Source organism: Anomaloglossus baeobatrachus, chromosome 1 (assembly GCF_048569485.1).
Source record: "Anomaloglossus baeobatrachus isolate aAnoBae1 chromosome 1, aAnoBae1.hap1, whole genome shotgun sequence".
In the NCBI taxonomy this organism is placed as follows: Eukaryota; Metazoa; Chordata; class Amphibia; order Anura; family Aromobatidae; genus Anomaloglossus; species Anomaloglossus baeobatrachus.
The window spans coordinates 371986974-372006268 of record NC_134353.1 but is presented as its reverse complement, the minus strand read 5'-3'; the positions used below and the strand labels follow the sequence as shown (position 1 = coordinate 372006268).

General features: G+C 47.0%; 1 protein-coding gene across 2 annotated transcripts in view; it reads right to left on the bottom strand.

Annotated features, from left to right (window-relative positions):
• Window positions 1–19295, bottom strand: part of INTS10 (integrator complex subunit 10) — a 64674-nt gene that overhangs the window by 19665 nt on the left and 25714 nt on the right. For both annotated transcript variants that reach the window (XM_075352488.1, XM_075352489.1), the window contains exons 8-10: window positions 11277–11446; window positions 9603–9736; window positions 4612–4765 (exon numbers count right to left, since the gene is read on the bottom strand). In XM_075352488.1, coding sequence (XP_075208603.1) covers window positions 4612–4765; window positions 9603–9736; window positions 11277–11446 — 458 coding nt within the window. The remainder of the gene's footprint in view (window positions 1–4611; window positions 4766–9602; window positions 9737–11276; window positions 11447–19295) is intronic.

Here is a 19295-nt window from a genome sequence, read left to right as displayed (position 1 = left end):
CGCACCAGATCCAGAGTATGCAACGCTTTTTCAAAGCGATGAACAGGAGCCGGACAAAAGGAAGGCAGGGAAATGTCCTGGTTAAGGTGGAAGGAGAAACCACCTTAGGGACAAAGTCCGGAGTCGGACGGAGAACCACCTTGTTTTGATGAAAAACCAAAAAAGGTGACTCCGAAGAGAGTGCAGCCAAATCAGAGACTCTCCCGAGGGAAGTTATGGCCACTAGAAAGACCACTCTCTGTGAAAGACGAGACAAAGAAACCTCCCTAAGAGGCTCAAAGGGGGGTTTCTGGAAGCCGTGAAGACCAGATTAAGGTCCCAGGGATCCAAAGACCGCCGGAAGGCGGCATGATGTGAGATGCGCCCTGTATGAAGGAGCGCACCTGAGCCAGCCGGGTGGAACAACACTGGCAGAGCCGAGACCTGTCCCTTGAGGGATAGTCCTAGCTGCAGACCGGACTGTAGAAGGGACAGGAGGGTCGGCAAGGAAAAAGGCAAAGAAGCATGGCCGGAAGGGTGACACCAGGACAGGAAAATTCTCCAGGTCCTGTGATAGATTTTGGCCAAGGAATACTTCCGAGCCCGAGTCATAGTGGAGATGACTTCAGGAGGGATACCAGAACTCGTCAAGATCCAGGACTCAAGAGCCACGCCGTCAATCTGAGAGCCACAGAATTCTGGCGGAAAGACGGACCTTGTGAGAGAAGGTCTGGACGGTCCGGGAGATGCCACAGCACCTCAACGGACAGATGGAGCAGGTCAGGGTACCAAGCTCGCCCGGGCCAGTCTGGAGCAATGAGAATGACCCGACGGCCCTCCATTCTGATCTTGCGCAGGACTCTGGGCAAGAGCTAGAGGGGGAAACACGCAAGACAGACGAAACTGGGACCAATCTTGAACCAGCGCGTCTGCTGCAAAGGCCTGAGGATCGTGGGAGCGAAGATCCACTTCCGGAGTGCCCCAAGTGCGGCAGATTGACTGAAACACTGCCGGATGCAGAGCCCACTCGCCGCTGTCCACGGTTTGACGGCTGAGATAATCTGCCTCCCAGTTTTCCACGCCTGGGTTGTGGATTGCGGATGTGGTGGACCTGGAATCCTCCGTCCACTGAAGGATGCGTTGAACCTCCAACGTTGCCAGGCGGCTGAGTGTCACGCCCTGGTGGTTGATGTAGGAAACCGCTGTGGCGTTGTCTGACTGGACTCGAATGTGCTTGCCCGCCAACTTGGTGAAAGGCCAAGAGAGCTAAAAGCACAGCTCTGATTTCCAGCACATTGATCGAGAGGGCTGATTCGGACGGAGTCCAAGTGCCCTGCGCTCTGTGGTGGAGATATACTGCTCCCCAGCCGGATAGACTGGCATCCGTGGTGAGGATCACCCAGGACGGGGCCAGGAAGGAGCGTCCCTGAAGAGAGAGGGGCCGAAGCCACCACTGAAGGGAGCCCCTGGTCTGTGGCGACAGAGCCACTAACCTGTGCAAGGAGGAAGTCCGCTTGTCCCAACAGCGGAGAATGTCCAGCTGCAGAGGACGCAGATGGAGCTGGGCAAGGGAACCGCTTCCATTGACGCCACCATCTGACCCAGCACCTGCATTAGGTGCCTGATGGAATGACGGCGGGGCCTCAGCAAAGAGCGCACCGCTAGTGAAGGGACTGCTGTTTTACTAAGGGCAGCTTCACAAGTGCCGGCAGAGTCTTGAATTGCATCCCTAGGTACGTGAGCTTTTGGGTCGGAGTCAGAGTGGACTTGGGAAAAAGACAAGCCACCCGAATTGGACTAGAGTGGCGAGAGTGAGCGAAGCACTCCGCTGACGGTCTGCACTGGATGAAGCCTTGACTAGAAGGCCGTCCAGGAAAAGGGATGCCAACCCTTGGAGGTGCAGAACCGCAACCACAGCTGCCATGACCCTGATGAATACTCGAGGGGCCGTGGCTAACCCGAAGGGAAGAGCCACGAATCGGAAATGTTCCTCTCTGATTGCAAAACGTAGCCAACGCTGGTGTGAAACTGCAATTGGCACATGCAGATAGACATCTCTGATGTCGAGGATGCAAGGAATCTCCTTGGGTCATTGAGGCAATGACTGATCGCAGAGACTCCATGCGAAAATGCCGCACCTGAACATGCTTGTTGAGAAGCCTGAGATCCAGGATGGGCCGGAAGGAACCGTCCCTTTAGGGGACTAGGAAGAGATTTGAGTAGAAACCTCTGAACCGTTCCCAGGCGGGAACCGGTACAATTACTCCGTTGGCCTGCAAGGATGCCACGGCCTGAGAGAAGGCGGCGGCCTTGAAGCAGGGGGGAGTTGACAGAAAAAATCTGTTTGGCGGGCTGGATAGAATTCTATCCTGTAGCCGTGGGAGATGATATCCCGCACCCACTGATCGGAGACGTGTTGAAACCACATGTCGCCAGGCGGGAGAGCCTGCCACCGACCAAGGACGTTGCTGGCGCGGCCAGATAGTCAAGAGGAGGCTGCCTTAGTGGCAGCAGCTCCTGCAGTCTTCTGAGCACGCGGCTTCGTGCGCCAGTTGGGTTTTTGGTCCTTGGCTAAGTTAGTGGACGAGGCCGAGGGCTTAGAGAACGACCAGTTGGAGGAACGAAAGGAACGAAACCTCGACTGGTTCCTGCCCTGGACAGGTTCCTGGATTTGGTTTGTGGCATGGAAGTACTCTTCCCGCCAGTAGCTTCCTGAATAATTTCATCCAGTTGTTCACCGAACAGCCTGGGCCCAGCAAATGGGAGCCCAGCAAGGTACTTCTTTGAAGAAGCGTCTGCCTTCCACTCTCGAAGCCACAAGATCCTGTGGATAGCGAGAGAATTGGCCGAAGCCACCGCAGTGCGGAGCCTCCAGCATGGCAGACATGGCATAGGATGAAAAGGCTGAAGCTGATAAAATGGCGCCGGAGCGAGGAGAGGGGGCGGGGCCTACTCTAAGAGCGGGATCCGGAGGGCCAAGGAGATATACAGGGGAGGGAATATTACCTCAGAGAGGAGTGTCCCTCCCCTGTGCCGAACGGTCGGAGCCGCACTGTCCCTCTGCATGATTGGCATGCAGGGGCAGTGAAAACGAAACTAGGCCTCAGGCGAAGCCGGGGCCTAAATTTAACGATGCGGCCGGCGAGCAGGCACCATCGGCGCGGTTCTTAGGGGAAAACCAGAAAACCGTCCGGAAATGTCACAATAGATACACAGCACACTCTCCCCAACAATCAAAGTACAAGGGACCCCCGATAATAACGTCTCAGATACTTAGCTTGTGAGACGCAGGGCCAGGTCCCTGAGGGATGAGTGCTCCGTCCGGCAGGATCCTGAAAGGGCTGCGGATGGAGACCGGTCTCCTGCAAGGCAGGGAGAACCGTGCTGGCTCCCACTTCAAGCCAGAGCCCGAGGGATGGTGCAGGAGCGCGGCATGTAAGGCTCCAGCCCTGAAATCAACCTAAACAACACCGCCGACACAGTGGGGTGAGAAGGGACATGCCGGGAGTCCAGGCTTGGACCCGCTTTTCTTCAAACTCTTTCCAAAAATCAAAATCAGATGAGAATGCATGTGTGGATGTGTGCCTCCTGAACACAAAGCATTGAACTGGCTATATTTGGTTATCCAGGGGGTGTATATGCTTGGAGGGAGGGGCTACACTTTTTAGTGTAGTACTTTGTGTGTCCTCCGGAAGCAGAAGCTATACACCCATGGTCTGGGTCTCCCATAGGAACGATGAAGAAAAAAAACCTTAAAATGTCATCTAAAGCAACTTAGTTTTAAAATTAGAGGAATTTCCTTCTAAGCTGGTCTGCTGCTTCTGGACTACATATCAAGTAAGTGACAAAAATTATTCGTTACGATACATGCATTAGGGAATAGGTTGTCCGCCCCGCTTTAATAAATAATTTATGAATGCGGTGTTCCCAACCAGTGGCTGAGGAGCCACATGTGCCCCCCATCTCATGGCATCCTTAGTGACTTGTGTGCACAGTGACACGACACCAAGGTTCTCATCACAATAATTCTAACACAGGGGACAGTAGTGAAGCAACATTGAGGAGACATTTGGTCTTACCGTTTTGTTTGTTGAAAGAAAATCGGTCAATATGGCTGTTCAAACCAAGTACAAGTGCTCGGTGCACCCTTGGTGTGGCCAAACAAATCAGTTCACCTTTCCCCCTATTTATCACCTACCCCAACCCCGTACACCTGGATTGATAGCTTTTGACTTTACAGGAATCAATTAGGTGGGAAGGTGCAGTAAAATGCTTGGTCACACAAAGGGGCATCGTTGCATCAGTGCTTGGTTTGAACTGTCATTTTGTGCTGACAGACACTCTTCAATCACAATCACCTTGGTTCCTGGAGAATATTCTTGCAGAAAGTTATGGCTTTTTCATCTAATAGTTCTAGTTTATACTTGCACTCTACACTTGGACTTGCAAGCTGAGCTCATTCCTAAACACATCTGAAGTTTTCTAATTGTACACCACAGACATTGATGTCACCAGATAATATACATACTAATGAGCTTAGTGGGAGGAGACTGAATTTTTTATTGCCAGTGTGAGCGTTCCCTTACAAATATAACGAGGAACACTCACAAATCTGTCAGGATTCACATATACCTTTATCGAGGGCTTCTGAGGAGTGCAGGAGATCCCAGCATTCTCTTGCAGTTTTAAAGCTTTCTAGGACTTCGTTAGGGTTAGCAAGATCATTTTTACTAACAATCACATGACGACTTCGACCTTTTCCGGAGAGTTCTTCATCATCTGAGCTCTAAGGAACAAAGTAAATGATACATTAATTATTACCTTTGCGACACAACTACTTCCCATATTATGTAATGCACTTTATCCTGGACCTGTCACCAGGACAGTTTTTCCATTATTAAAGTCATGCTGTTCCTCTGAGCATTGTTTGTTTTGAAATCCACCTTACGGTTCTGGAGATAGTGGCTTTTTATTTAGTATGGATTTTTATGGCCTTTAGAATAAGGTTTGGCTACCCAGATTCTATGGGGGCATGTCTTTAGACCGCTCTGCATTATTACCCAGTGAGCCATGCCGTCCTTTGTTATAGGCTATAACAATTAGCACTTAACAGTGCCCAAAAACTATTTGGCGCATTTCAAAAACAAAAAAACAGAACAGAGTACTCAGGAGAACAATGGGAATTTAATAATAGTTAAAACAGTCCGGCTTTGACATGATGATGGTCTCTCTAAGTGTACAGCCCCTGGAATCCTCATTATCACCAACACAGCCGATCCGGAGCCACAATTGCTCTGCATAGCAAAACTGTAGTAAGTTCTTAAATATGTGCCCTGATGCTCCATTCAATTGTTATAACACTAAGGGGTACTTTGCACATTGCGACATCACTACTGCGATATCGCCGGGGTCAAATCGAAAGTGACGCACATCCGGCGCCGGTAACAACGTCGCAACGTGTAAAGCCTAGAAGCACCGATAAACGATCGCAAAAGCGTCGTAAATCGGTGATCTGTGTAGTGTCTGTCATTTTCATAATTTCGCTGCAGCGACCAGGACGATGTTGTTCATCGTTCCTGCAGCACCACACATTGCTGTGTATGAAGCCGCAGGAGCGAGGAACATCTCCAACCTGCGTCCTGCCTGCAATGAGGAAGGAAGAAGATGGGCGGGATGTTTACGTCCCGCTCATCTCCACCCCTCCACTGCTATTGGCCAACTGCCGTGTGACATTGCTGTGAAGCCGCACGACCCGTCCCCTTAGGAAGGAGGCGGGTCGCCGGCTAGAGCGACGTCGCAGGGCAGGTGAGTGCATGTGAAGCTGCCGTAGTGATAATGTTTGCTACGGCAGCTATCACAAGATATCGCATCTACGACGGGGGCGGGGACTATCGTGCTCGGCATCTCTACAATCGGCTAGCGATGTTGCAGCGTGAAAAGTACCCCTAAGAGTTGAGGGCTCTACTCGATTGTTTTATTCAATCATAATGCAATTATTAAGAGCATCAAAAGTTCAAAAGTGCATAGGTGTTTACAGCTCTATTCAAAATCAAGCCCTCCTTCTAGTTAGACATTTATTATCGATCCTTTATATCATTAAAGGGGTTGTCTGGACTTGGGGTACAAGGTGGCAGACTATGTGACTGTAGACTTGTGAATCCTCACAACACACAGTCCGCTCGCTGTCTAGAATCACTGATGCTGGGAGCTGGTGGGCAGGTGACCGCAAGCATGTAATCTCCATACATGTGGTCATGTGCAAACTAGACATATGAGGCCTCGCTCAACACAACTGAGTGATGCAGGATAAGTCTAGTCGGAATGTGTCCAGAAGTATACAAATCGCATACTTGGGAGGGAGGTCACATGGCTGTCCATCCCCCTAAAATGTTGACAGCGCATGCACTGCACACTGTTAGGATTCACACATACTTGTACCCTGAGGTCAGACAATCTCTTTAATAAATGTACTTTGTATTATATGGCCTTTAATACCCTTAACAGAGGCCACTACATTCCAAAAACATTGCATTGATACATTTAAAAATATCATTTATCATATGCTGCTCATGTAATAACTAGTCAGCCTGGAATTTCTGCATGCGTTTAGTTCATATGGAAATATTCATTCTCGTTTGGACGGTTGGAACTTTCTGCTGGTTGATCTCCCTCTTACAAAGCTTTCTCCTCTCTAATACATCCTGAATTTGGCAACCAGTATTATATTTCTGTCCAGCCACTACACAGATGCCTCCACTTTGTGTCAGTCATTGCACGGCTTACCTATCTGTTACAGGGTACAATATGAACGTATCACTCTCACCTGCAAAGCTCCATAGTTTTGCACCACCCTACCTCTCCTCCATCCTTTTTTATCACTCTCCCCGTGCTCTTGATTCTGCACCTGATCTAAGACTAACATCCTCCATAAGCCGATCCTCCCATTTCCGGCTCCAGACTTCTTTCGTGCTGCGCCAGTTTTGTGGAATGCACTACTCCAAACCATCTAAAACCTAGCTCCCACATTTTTAAGAATGCTCTAAAAAACACCTGTTAAGACAAGCTTAACAACACACTTCACTATTTTAACACTTCCCTGTTGCCTTTTATTTTTCCTCAGAATCTGGTCCATCCAATTAATTTGTCTACACACCCTCCATGCACCAAATAGCACTTGGTAACTGTACTTAGATACTTGCTAATGACCAGCTGTCACGAACGGGGGGTAGGAAGCGGGAATTACGCCCTACCTTGCTACCACCCGTCTGACCGACAGAGCACGTGACGTGCTCTCTAGCGCCCCTCTTATAGTCAGGCCAATATGGAATTGCCGGACAATAAGCAAGGAGGCCGCTATTCTACTATGCAGATGACTGAAGGGCTCCCGGTGAGAGTAAGGTATATATTTCCCCGACCTCAGCGGACGGAAATATATCTAATCCTCCCCAAATCTCACCGGCCGCCCCACAATGATCCTTGGCATGAACTCGCTGCCACCAACCGATTACGGTAACTATTCGTCGAGCCCACAGACGTGGGATTCAAGATCGAGATAACAGAACAGCCCAAGATTAATTATATATTTTAATCAGCCTAAGCCACACTAGAAACTACAATATATACAATATGGAATCTACAGAATATATACATAGATAGGTCAGAGTACATTTACAAGTAAGTTATGGATTACAAACAGGCATACAGTTCAAGCAGTTACCTTGTGCATCTGGCCACAGGGGGGCGCTGCTAAACAAGCGTTCCAGGAACTTCCTCACATGTGTTCAGACACAGACCCCCGAGCAAGAACAAGTTGAAAATGGCTGCATTGAGGTTATCAAACAAGCTCAATCCCTGTCCCCTCCTACCTTTGTGACCTCAGAGGGAAGCACTGCCTGTTATGATCCGGAACCATGGAAGATCACCACAAATCATTGGCAAAAAGGTGACAAGAGCCTTGGCAACTAATCTGGCCGCCATCCCCTTACTAACCAACACAACTAGAAGTACCCGAGGGGTGAACTAACATCCTGTCCACCGCGAACCCAGCCGGAGAACTAACTATCCTAAAGGTAGGAAAGATGAATAACTCTCTGCCTCAGAAAATAGACAAGAATAGCAAGCCCCCCACATTCAAAGACTGCGGTGATATAGGAAAAACACAATACACAGGTAGATGACAGGATTAGCAAAAGGTGAGGCCCCCACTGACTAAAATAGGAAAGGACAGGAAAGGGACTGATGGTAGCCAGAGAAAACCCTGCAAAATACCAACTTCCTGATAGTACAAAAAGGCCCTCAGATCGCTCGATCTGAACTCCGTCCTATACCAGGTGCCCTTGTCATACCAATGAACAGAAAACAAGAATTATAACAAATTCAACAAGCCATAAACACATGGACCCAAAGGAGCTAAACTCCACACCGAACTGCAGGGAGTTCCTCAACAATCCACTGGGGGGGAAAATCCCTGGAAGGAAATAAACTGAAACCAACCACAACAAATGACAACCCCAGATAAGCAAAAGAACCAGGCAATAAATAAAGAGCAAGAACTTATCTGGAGTGGATGAAATGTAGAGCAGGATTAAGCAGGCTGGAGATACCAAGAACAACTGACATCCGGCAACAGCCTGCAATCAGACCAGGACTTAAATAAGCAGAGAGTTAGGAAAGGAAACACCCACTGCACAACCCACCTGGTCTCTGTCCAAACCCTTCCTGGCCACCAGAGGGAGCCTCCCAGCAGCCAAGACATAACTAACATTCACAACAACTGCCACTCCCCCTGCCGTGAGTCAAAGTAATATTCCAAAGGGATTATTGGCCATAACTTTGCCTGGGAACGTCGTAGGTGGACACCAATGCTCTCATTTTTAGTTATGATTGTACCTTCAAAATGATAGGACACATGGCTGGTCTGCTGGTTCCCCACTGGCCTATATCACGTTTGGGATACTTCCAAAGGTCTTACGCCTATATAAAATATGTGCGGGGCTCGTCAGCCTGCCCCAATGCCATATTTCTGCTGGACATATTTATAGGAAGCACGGCTCACGAGATATTACACATATTTTACTGGAGTCTGGCTGTCTGGATACTTCAAAGCCTAAGTAGATACAAACTTCTACCTCAGTGTCACTGAGGGGGATCTTCCTGGGTCTTTTTATGATTCCCAGGGCTAACAGCTCAGCTAATCTCCATATTATAGGAGATTGCTTTCTGCTCACACAGACCAGTTGCTCAAGTTCAGTAGCATACTAATTGAAGCCTCTTTACTACCTTTCAGGAAGATGGCTATAGGAATATGGCTTCATAGCCCAGTATATACTCCTATGCCCTCACACCAGCTCATGCAGTGTTATACGACAACCCCTATTATAATGATGGCTGAAACATGCACAACAAGCACTTTTTACTTATTGTGTTTCCACATTTCCTTATATATTGTAAGCTTGCAAGCAGGAACCCCACTCCTCCTTTTAGAGTAGAATTAGGTGTTACTCAGTAATGTCTATACATGTCCCCGCCCTGTTATAAAATGCTGCAGAATATGTTGACGTTATAAAAATAAAATTATTATTTTACTATGGAAATAAAATACAAAGACAGAATTCAAAAATTACCATTGTTTTTTCCCTACTGTCTGCAAGTTTCCTCCTTTTGTGGATGTGCTTGCCAGAATTCATCTCAACTTCACTGAAAACGTTTGATGTGTCCTCCAGAAGGACAATGGGAACTTGGTTTGGAGAGTTGGGTCCTTCAAAACATAAAACAGACAACTATATATGTTGGTTTAAACAGCTAGATATATATTGAAGGGATTGTCTAGTAATTCAACAACACCTTCTTAAACATATTCACCAATGTCAAATAAAAATACCGGGTGGGCCATTTATATAGACACACCTAAATAAAATGGGAATGGTTGGTGATATCAACTGCCTGTTTGTGGCTCATTAGTATATGGGAGGGGGGAATTTTTCATGATGGGTGGTGACCATGGCGGCCATTTTGAAGTCAGCCATTTTGGATCCAACTTTATTTTTTCCAATGGGAAGAGGGTCAAGTAACACATGAAACGTATTGAGTATATCACAAGAAAAACAATGGTGTCCTTGCTTTATTTGTTCATTAGTTATTTACAATTTTATGACCATTTTATAAAATGTGTTCAAAGTGCTGCCATTGTGTTGGATTGTCAATACAACCCTCTTCTCCAACTCTTGACACACTGATAGCAACACCGCAGAAGAAATGCTGGCACAGGCTTCCAGTATCCGTTGTTTATGCACTGAAGATTGCACGTTCCCTGAGTTTTTCCAGCAAGATGGCGCACCACCACATTATGGGTGTCAGGTGCTACATTAACAGTTTCCTGGAAAGTGGATTGGTCATCGTGGGCCAGTTTAATGGTCATCAAGGTCTCCCGATCTGACCCCCGTAGACTTTTATCTTTGGGGTCATCTGAAGGCACTTGTCTACGCTGTGAAGATACAAGATGTGCAGCATCTGAAACAACGGATACTGGAAGCCTGTGCTAGCATTTCTTCTGCGATGTTGCAATCAGTGTATCAAGAGTGGGAGAAGAGGGTTGCATTGACAATCCAACACAATGGCAGAACGTTGAACACATTTTATATGTGGTCATAAAATTGTTAATAACTAAGGAACGAATAAAGTTATGTTAAAACCAAGCACACAATTGTTTTTCTTGTGAAATTATCAATAGGTTTAATGTATTACATTACCCTCTTCCCATTAGAAAAAAAAAAAGTTGGATTCAAAATGGCTGACTTCAAAATGGCCACCTTGGTCACCACCCATCTTGAAAAGTTTCCCCTCTCCCATATACTAATGGGCCAAAAACAGGAAGTTGACATCACCAACCATTTCCATTTTATTTAGGTGTATCCATATAAATGGCCCACTCTGTAGATAGTCCTCACCAGTCACCAGTTCAATGATGTCCATGCTTGTCTCCCAGGTCTTGTGTGACATTGTTTTGCCAAGTGAGAACTTCTGCCTTGCAGAGCATTAACAAAAGTAAACTGACCAGACGTGTCTCTCAAAGAGTGTCCGTCCTCCAGCAAACAAGAAGTAAAGAGACTGCAGAGATGGGAGTTGCTCAAGAGACAATTTGAGACTACCCTGATAAAAAGGGGCTGTCCCATCAATGGACAACCCCTTTAATTAGGGATCTCAGTCCTTTGAACCCCTGTTGGAATATATAACAACATAGAAAGATTCTCTACTTACTGACACAAAATAGTCTAAAATAACAGCAATAAAGCACGCACCTTGGAAGAGAGAAGGCTGAATAGCACTGATGTACTGGAAGACACTTTTGAAAAATATAAGCATGGTGGAATAGACAACCAGATTCTTGTATTTTGTATGAGCTTCATTGTCAAAGTTACCGATGTAACGGCAGAGTTCTTTGATTCGATGAAAAAGGTCATTAAAATTCCTACATAAAAGAACAATATACAAATTATCCCCAAAAACTGCTAACAACTCAGCCTTTAATTATAGGGAAGAGACGCAGGAAAGTTGGAGAAAGAATAAGCAGACACAGTTAACTATCAGATATAGGGATAGATTGCTCTCGGTCTGAATATAGCGCAATAAGGACGTCTGCTGATGATATTTGTTGTACTTTATTAGTTAAGTACTACTCACAGCAAGTTGGGCTGCAGTGTGTACATCGCCCAGGCCAAAAACTAATGCTCTACCAGGATACAGCTAAACCCCCACTAATGTGGAAGCATCACAGGTGCAGATGAAGCAGATCACACACACACCTCCATGGAATGGAGGGGAGGCGAATGCTAGATGATAAAACTGCACACTGGTGACTTGCATAGAGCGCTGTTCACATGCAGATGACACACTTTATTAGTTAAGTACTCCTATTGATACAACGCGTTTCAGCAGAAATTCTTTCATCAGGTATAATAGGAGCAGTATAAAAACTTCTTATATAGATTAAAAAGGTGGACCTTTTGGGTGTGCCGCTACTTGATCATTGAAATTTTAACCCTCAAAGTCCATGATGGTTGGAGTTCACATCAGAGTATTCCATTAGTGATTTAAAGGAAACAAAATTCTCTATCATTATTGAATTGATTAAAACATTAATTAATATTATACTATTAGCATTTCTGCTGAAACGCGTTGTATCAATAGGAGTACTTAACTAATAAAGTATAACAAATATCATCAGCAGACGTCCTTATTGCGCTATATTCAGACCGAGGGCAAACTATCCATTTACCTTCCCCATACTGGGAATCGGTAATAGCTGCAAAGGACCTGCTGACCCATTAAAGAATCCAGCTGGCTAGCTGGAGGATCGAGGAGTAAAAACCTGAATTCCATGGTGCTGGTGGAACTCAGTAGCCGACAAAGATACCCCAAGTCTGGATCCTATAAGCCCGAACACAGGACTCAGATCGGAGGAACTCCAGACTGTTAAACTTTCACTGAAGTTGTGCGGGGGCGCACAACCAGCAAAGGTGAGCAGTTCCTACTATCTAAATGCTAAAAGGTTGCCACAGATGCTTCTCATAGTGCGCTTGTTTTGTTATCTATTTTTTTAAACTATCAGATATAGGACAGCTGTTTTTGTGAGATCTGTGGACACTTGTCACCGTCACCATTTTGGAGTACACTAATTGTATTAGCTCTAATGTGAAATGGAACACCCCCTCCTCGTTGCAGAAAAAATAAAATATATTATAAATTTTATATATATATATATATACACACACATATACACAGTATGTTATATATATATATATATATATATATATATATATATATATATATATATATATATACACACTATTTTTTTTTTATGCACATATCGCACAAATTCAACTGAGTGAAAATACAGCCCCCGAAAAAGGCATATACATAATAGCACTATTGCACATATGTAGATATCTCCATTTTATACCTTTTTCTATGTAGCAAAGCTATAATTCATCAGCAAAGACCATCGAGGTATAAGGGTACATGCCCACGATCAGTGTTCACAGCGTTTTGGATGTAGCAAGCTTCAGCTGCATCCAAAACGTTGCAATGTACTGTACAAGCATAGTGGATGGGATTTCTAGAAATCCCATGGCGACTGTGCGTGTACGGCCCACAGCGAAAACTGCCATGTGATGCAGTTTTGTCATTTGTTTACTGCGGAGTAGCAAAGTGTTCTCCGCAGGGAGAATAGACGAGAGAAACTGCAATTGCCCGAGCCCGGATCATGGTCACGGTCTCCTGCGGAGGAGATTCACGGCCCTGCAGGTCAGGACCCGCCACATCCAGGACCAGGACGCAGTGGGTCCTGATCAGCTCCATTGTATATTGCATGGGTTTGCTTATGTGTAATATTGTTATCTTGGGATTTTTTTCTGCTGACCTCAGTAAAGGGTTATTTGTACTAGTTATATGACTGGGGGCTTTTCGTTACAATCAGGTCATATTCTCTAAATTGATGATTTTTATGGTGTTAAGCAGGGTTTTTTCTTATCCTGTGATTACTTTTAATCTACACTCTTGACAGAAGTGTTTTAACCCTCTTTTTGCTGCTGACATCCTACTGTCTACAATCTATTCCACTTTGTACTTCCCCTTTTATACAATAGGTTTGGTGTCATTTGAAAGGCGCAGGTTGTATTTATTTACATAGGTTTTTCATTTGCTCCTTATACTTCCTTTAACTTTTTTAAGTCTACTTTACTTTTTTTTCCCTATGTTTTCTTCACATCAGCCATAGTGGGTGGGTTTTGGGCTTCTGGATATTTTCAACTGATTTGTCAATTGCAATATTTTCAAAAATCAGAACATTTTTTCGATATATATACAGTGGAACCTTGGATGACGAGAGTAATTGGTTGCGGGAGTGTGCTCTTAAACCAAGTTACTCTTATATCAAAGCGAATTTTCCCATAGACAATAATTGAAACACAGACAATTCGTTCCACAACCCAAAAATATTTACTGTATTTATAAAAACTTATTACAGTAATACAAAATAATGTACTGTATTCATATAAAATCATTACAGTACACAAACACAATACTGTACAGTACAGGAAAAAACAAAGCAAATTAAACTGCAAGTTAGCTTATATTAAAATTGTTGGTGTGCGGGAGGTACAGTATAAGCAATGTGCTGTACTGGTTAGCCAAAAGAGAGTACAATACTGTATCCAAAAATGCAAAGTGATAGACATGCTATATAGTATATACTGTACAATGGTATACTGTATACAGTATATACAGTACATATGTACAGAAATTTACCTCCAGAGCGGGTCAGAGGGTGGTGAAAGGACAGAACCGGAAGTGTACACGGTGAGTATTTGCTCTTATTGCAAATCATTGCTCTTAAACCAAGTTATACATTTGTAAAAAGCTTTGCTTGTCTTGCAAAACGCTCTCAAACCAAGTTACTCTTAAACCAAGGTTCCACTGTACTCCGGTCCCCTCAGTGTGATTCTATGTACGTCTGAATTTTTTTCCCAGCAAAACTTAAGACATTTTCTGAGGAACATGCAATTTTAACCGCTTTTGACAAACAAAATAGTGAGCGTTTTTTTTCCTTTTTTTAGTGTCCTACTTAGAGACTTGAAAATCTTTTAGCCATATAATTCATACCATAATACACTACAAATTAGAATGATTAGAATGCTTTACAGATAACATAATATTGACAAGTATTGCATTCAGAAGGAGCTAATGAATGATTGTAGGCTTGGGGGCCATAACACCCCATTCTGTCATTCGCTAGCTGGGTAGAGATAAAGAACAGGCAATTCTCACGTTACGAACTTCATAGGTTCTGCAGGTGTGTTCGGAACTTGCATTTGTATGCAAGTTGGGACAGGTTCAGAACTGGTCCCAAAAAAACAAACCCTTAAAAAAGAGAATTTTGTTTACTTACCGTAAATTCTTTTTCTTGTAGTTCCGACATGGGAGACCCAGACCATGGGTGTATAGCTAGCGCCTCCGGAGGACACACAAAGTACTACACTCAAACGTGTAGCTCCTCCCTCCGGGCTATATACACTCCCTGGATGACAATCTACCCAGTTCAGTGCAAAAGCTGAAGGAGGACATCCACCCATAAGTAGAGATAGAGTAAAACTCGGCAAGACCAGAACTCTGTCTACTAACAACAGCCGGTGAAACACACGGAACAAAAAACTGCCAACAGGCAACAGGGAGGGTGCTGGGTCTCCCATGTCGGAACTACAAGAAAAAGAATTTACGGTAAGTAAACAAAATTCTCTTTTTCTTTATCGTTCCTTCCATGGGAGACCCAGACCATGGGACGTTCCAAAGCAGTCCATGGGTGGGAAATAAACCAAACTGAGAAGTAGGCAAAACCTAACTTCACAAATGGGCGACAGCCGCCTGAAGGATGCGTCTGCCCAAGCTCGCATCTGCCGAAGCATGAGCATGCACTTGGTAGTGCTTCGAAAAAGTGTGCAGACTGGACCAAGTGGCAGCCTGACAAACCTGCTGAGCCGTAGCCTGGTGCCTGAAAGCCCAGGAGGCACCGACAGCTCTGGTCGAGTGCGCCTTAATCCCCGGCGGGGGAGGCACCTGAGAACACTGGTAGGCATCGGCGATAGCCGACCTAATCCAACAAGCTAGGGTCGGTTTAGAAGCAGAGAGACCCTTGCGCTGACCCGTGGTTAGCACAAAAAGTGGGGTGCACCGCCGAAAAACGGCGGTGCATGATACATAGATTCGGAGCGCTCGCACCAAATCCAAGGTGTGCAACGCCTTCTCAAAGCGATGCACAGGGGCCGGACAAAGAGAGGGCAATGAAATGTCCTGGTTAAGGTGGAAAGAAGACACCACCTTAGGGAGAAAGTCCGGAGTCGGACGAAGAACCACCTTGTCTTGGTGAAACACCAAAAGAAGGGAATTTTGTTTACTTACCGTAAATTCCTTTTCTTCTAGCGCCAATTGGGAGACGCAGACAATTGGGTGTATAGCTTCTGCCTCCGGAGGCCACACAAAGCATTACACTTTAAAAAGTTTAAACCTCTCCCCTCTGCCTATACACCCCCCCGTGCATCACGGGCTCCTCAGTTTTGGTGCAAAAGCAGGAAGGAGGAAACTTATAAATTGGTCTAAGGTAAATTCAATCCGAAGGATGTTCGGAGAACTTAAACCATGAACCAAAGAACAATTCAACATGAACAACATGTGTACACAAAAGAACAACAGCCCGAAGGGAACAGGGGCGGGTGCTGGGTCTCCCAATTGGAGCTAGAAGAAAAGGAATTTACGGTAAGTAAACAAAATTCCCTTCTTCTTTGTCGCTCCATTGGGAGACCCAGACAATTGGGACGTCCAAAAGCAGTCCCTGGGTGGGTAAAATAATACCTCGGTAATAGAGCCGTAACACGGCCCCTTCCTACAGGTGGGCAACCGCCGCCTGAAGGACTCGCCTACCTAGGCTGGCATCTGCCGAAGCGTAGGTATGCACCTGATAGTGTTTCGTGAAAGTGTGCAGACTCGACCAGGTAGCCGCCTGACACACCTGCTGAGCCGTAGCCTGGTGCCGCAATGCCCAGGACGCACCCACGGCTCTGGTAGAATGGGCTTTCAGTCCTGAAGGAACCGGAAGCCCAGAAGAACGGTAGGCTTCAAGAATTGGTTCCTTGATCCACCGAGCCAAGGTTGACTTGGAAGCCTGCGACCCTTTACGCTGGCCAGCGACAAGGACAAAGAGCGCATCCGAGCGGCGCAGGGGCGCCGTACGAGAAATGTAGAGCCGGAGTGCTCTCACAAGATCTAACAAGTGCAAATCCTTTTCACATTGGTGAACTGGATGAGGGCAAAAAGAAGGTAAGGAGATATCCTGATTGAGATGAAAAGGGGATACCACCTTAGGGAGAAATTCCGGAACCGGACGCAGAACCACCTTGTCCTGGTGAAACACCAGGAAGGGGGCTTTGCATGACAGTGCTGCTAGCTCAGACACTCTGCGAAGTGATGTGACTGCCACTAGGAAGACCACCTTCTGCGAGAGGCGAGAAAGAGAAATATCTCTCATAGGCTCGAAAGGTGGTTTCTGAAGAGCCGTTAGCACCCTGTTCAGATCCCAGGGTTCTAGCGGGCGCTTGTAAGGGGGGACTATGTGGCAAACCCCCTGCAGGAACGTGCGTACCTGCGGAAGCCTGGCTAGACGCTTTTGAAAAAACACAGAGAGCGCCGAGACTTGTCCCTTAAGAGAGCCGAGAGACAACCCCTTTTCCATTCCGGATTGAAGGAAGGAAAGAAAAGTGGGCAAGGCAAATGGCCAGGGAATAAAACCCTGATCAGAGCACCAGGATAAGAAGATCCTCCACGTCCTGTGGTAGATCTTGGCTGACGTTGGTTTCCTGGCCTGTCTCATAGTGGCAATGACCTCTTGAGATAACCCTGAAGACGCTAGGATCCAGGACTCAATGGCCACACAGTCAGGTTGAGGGCCGCAGAATTCAGGTGGAAAAATGGCCCTTGAGACAGCAAGTCTGGTCGGTCTGGTAGTGCCCACGGTTGACCCACCGTGAGATGCCACAGATCCGGGTACCACGACCTCCTCGGCCAGTCTGGGGCGATGAGGATGGCGCGGCGGCAGTCGGACCTGATCTTGCGTAACACTCTGGGCAGCAGTGCCAGAGGAGGAAAAACATAGGGCAGTCGAAACTGCGACCAATCCTGAACTAATGCGTCTGCCGCCAGAGCTCTGTGATCTTGAGACCGTGCCATGAATGCCGAGACCTTGTTGTTGTGCCGGGACGCCATTAGGTCGACGTCCGGCTTCCCCCAGCGGCAACAAATCTCTTGAAACACGTCCGGGTGAAGAGACCATTCCCCTGCGTCCATGCCCTGGCGACTGAGAAAGTCTGCTTCCCAGTTTTCTACGCCCGGGATGTGAACTGCGGAGATGGTGGATGCTGTGGCTTCCACCCACAGCAGAATCCGCCGAACTTCCTGGAAGGCTTGGCGACTGCGTGTGCCGCCTTGGTGGTTGATGTATGCCACCGCCGTGGCGTTGTCCGACTGAATTCGGATCTGCCTGCCTTCCAGCCACGGATGGAACGCCTTTAGGGCTAGATACACTGCCCTTATCTCCAGAACATTGATCTGAAGGGAGGACTCCGGCTGAGTCCAGGTACCCTGAGCCCTGTGGTGGAGGAAGACCGCTCCCCACCCTGACAGACTCGCGTCCGTCGTGACCACAGCCCAGGATGGGGGCAGAAACGATTTCCCCTTCGCCAAGGAAGTGGGAAGAAGCCACCACTGAAGGGAGGCCTTGGCTGCCCGAGAAAGGGAGACGTTCCTGTCGAGGGACGTCGATTTCCTGTCCCATTTGCGGAGAATGTCCCATTGAAGTGGACGCAGATGAAACTGCGCAAATGGAACTGCCTCCATTGCTGCCACCATCTTCCCTAGGAAGTGCATGAGGCGTCTCAAGGGGTGCGACTGGGCTCGGAGGAGAGATTGCACACCTGTCCGTAGTGAACGCTGTTTGTCCAGCGGAAGTTTCACTATCGCTGGGAGAGTATGAAACTCCATCCCGAGATATGTCAGCGATTGGGTCGGTGTCAGTTTTGACTTTGGGAAATTGATGATCCACCCGAACCTCTGGAGAGTCTCCAGAGCAACGTTCAGGCTGTGTTGGCATGCCACCCGAGAGGGGGCCTTGACAAGAAGATCGTCCAAGTAAGGGATCACTGAGTGTCCCTGAGAGTGTAGGACTGCTACCACTGTTGCCATGACCTTGGTGAAGACCCGTGGGGCTGTTGCCAGGCCGAAAGGCAGTGCCACGAACTGAAGGTGTTCGTCCCCGATGGCGAAACGCAGGAAGCGCTGATGCTCTGGTGCAATCGGCACGTGGAGATAAGCATCCCTGATGTCGATTGAGGCTAGGAAGTCTCCTTGGGACATCGAGGCGATGACGGAGCGGAGAGATTCCATCCGGAACCGCCTGGTTTTCACGTGTCTGTTGAGCAGTTTGAGGTCCAGAACGGGACGGAAAGATCCGTCCTTTTTTGGTACCACAAACAAGTTGGAGTAAAAACCGTGACCCCATTGCTGAAGGGGAACAGGGATAACCACTCCTTCTGCCTTCAGAGTGTTCACCGCCTGAAGAAGACCATCGGCTCGCTCGGGGGGCAGAGATGTTCTGAAGAAACGAATCGGAGGACGAGAACTGAACTCTATCCTGTAACCGTGAGACAGAATGTCTCTCACCCATCGGTCTTGGACATGTGGGAACCAGGCGTCGCAAAAGCGGGAGAGCCTGCCAC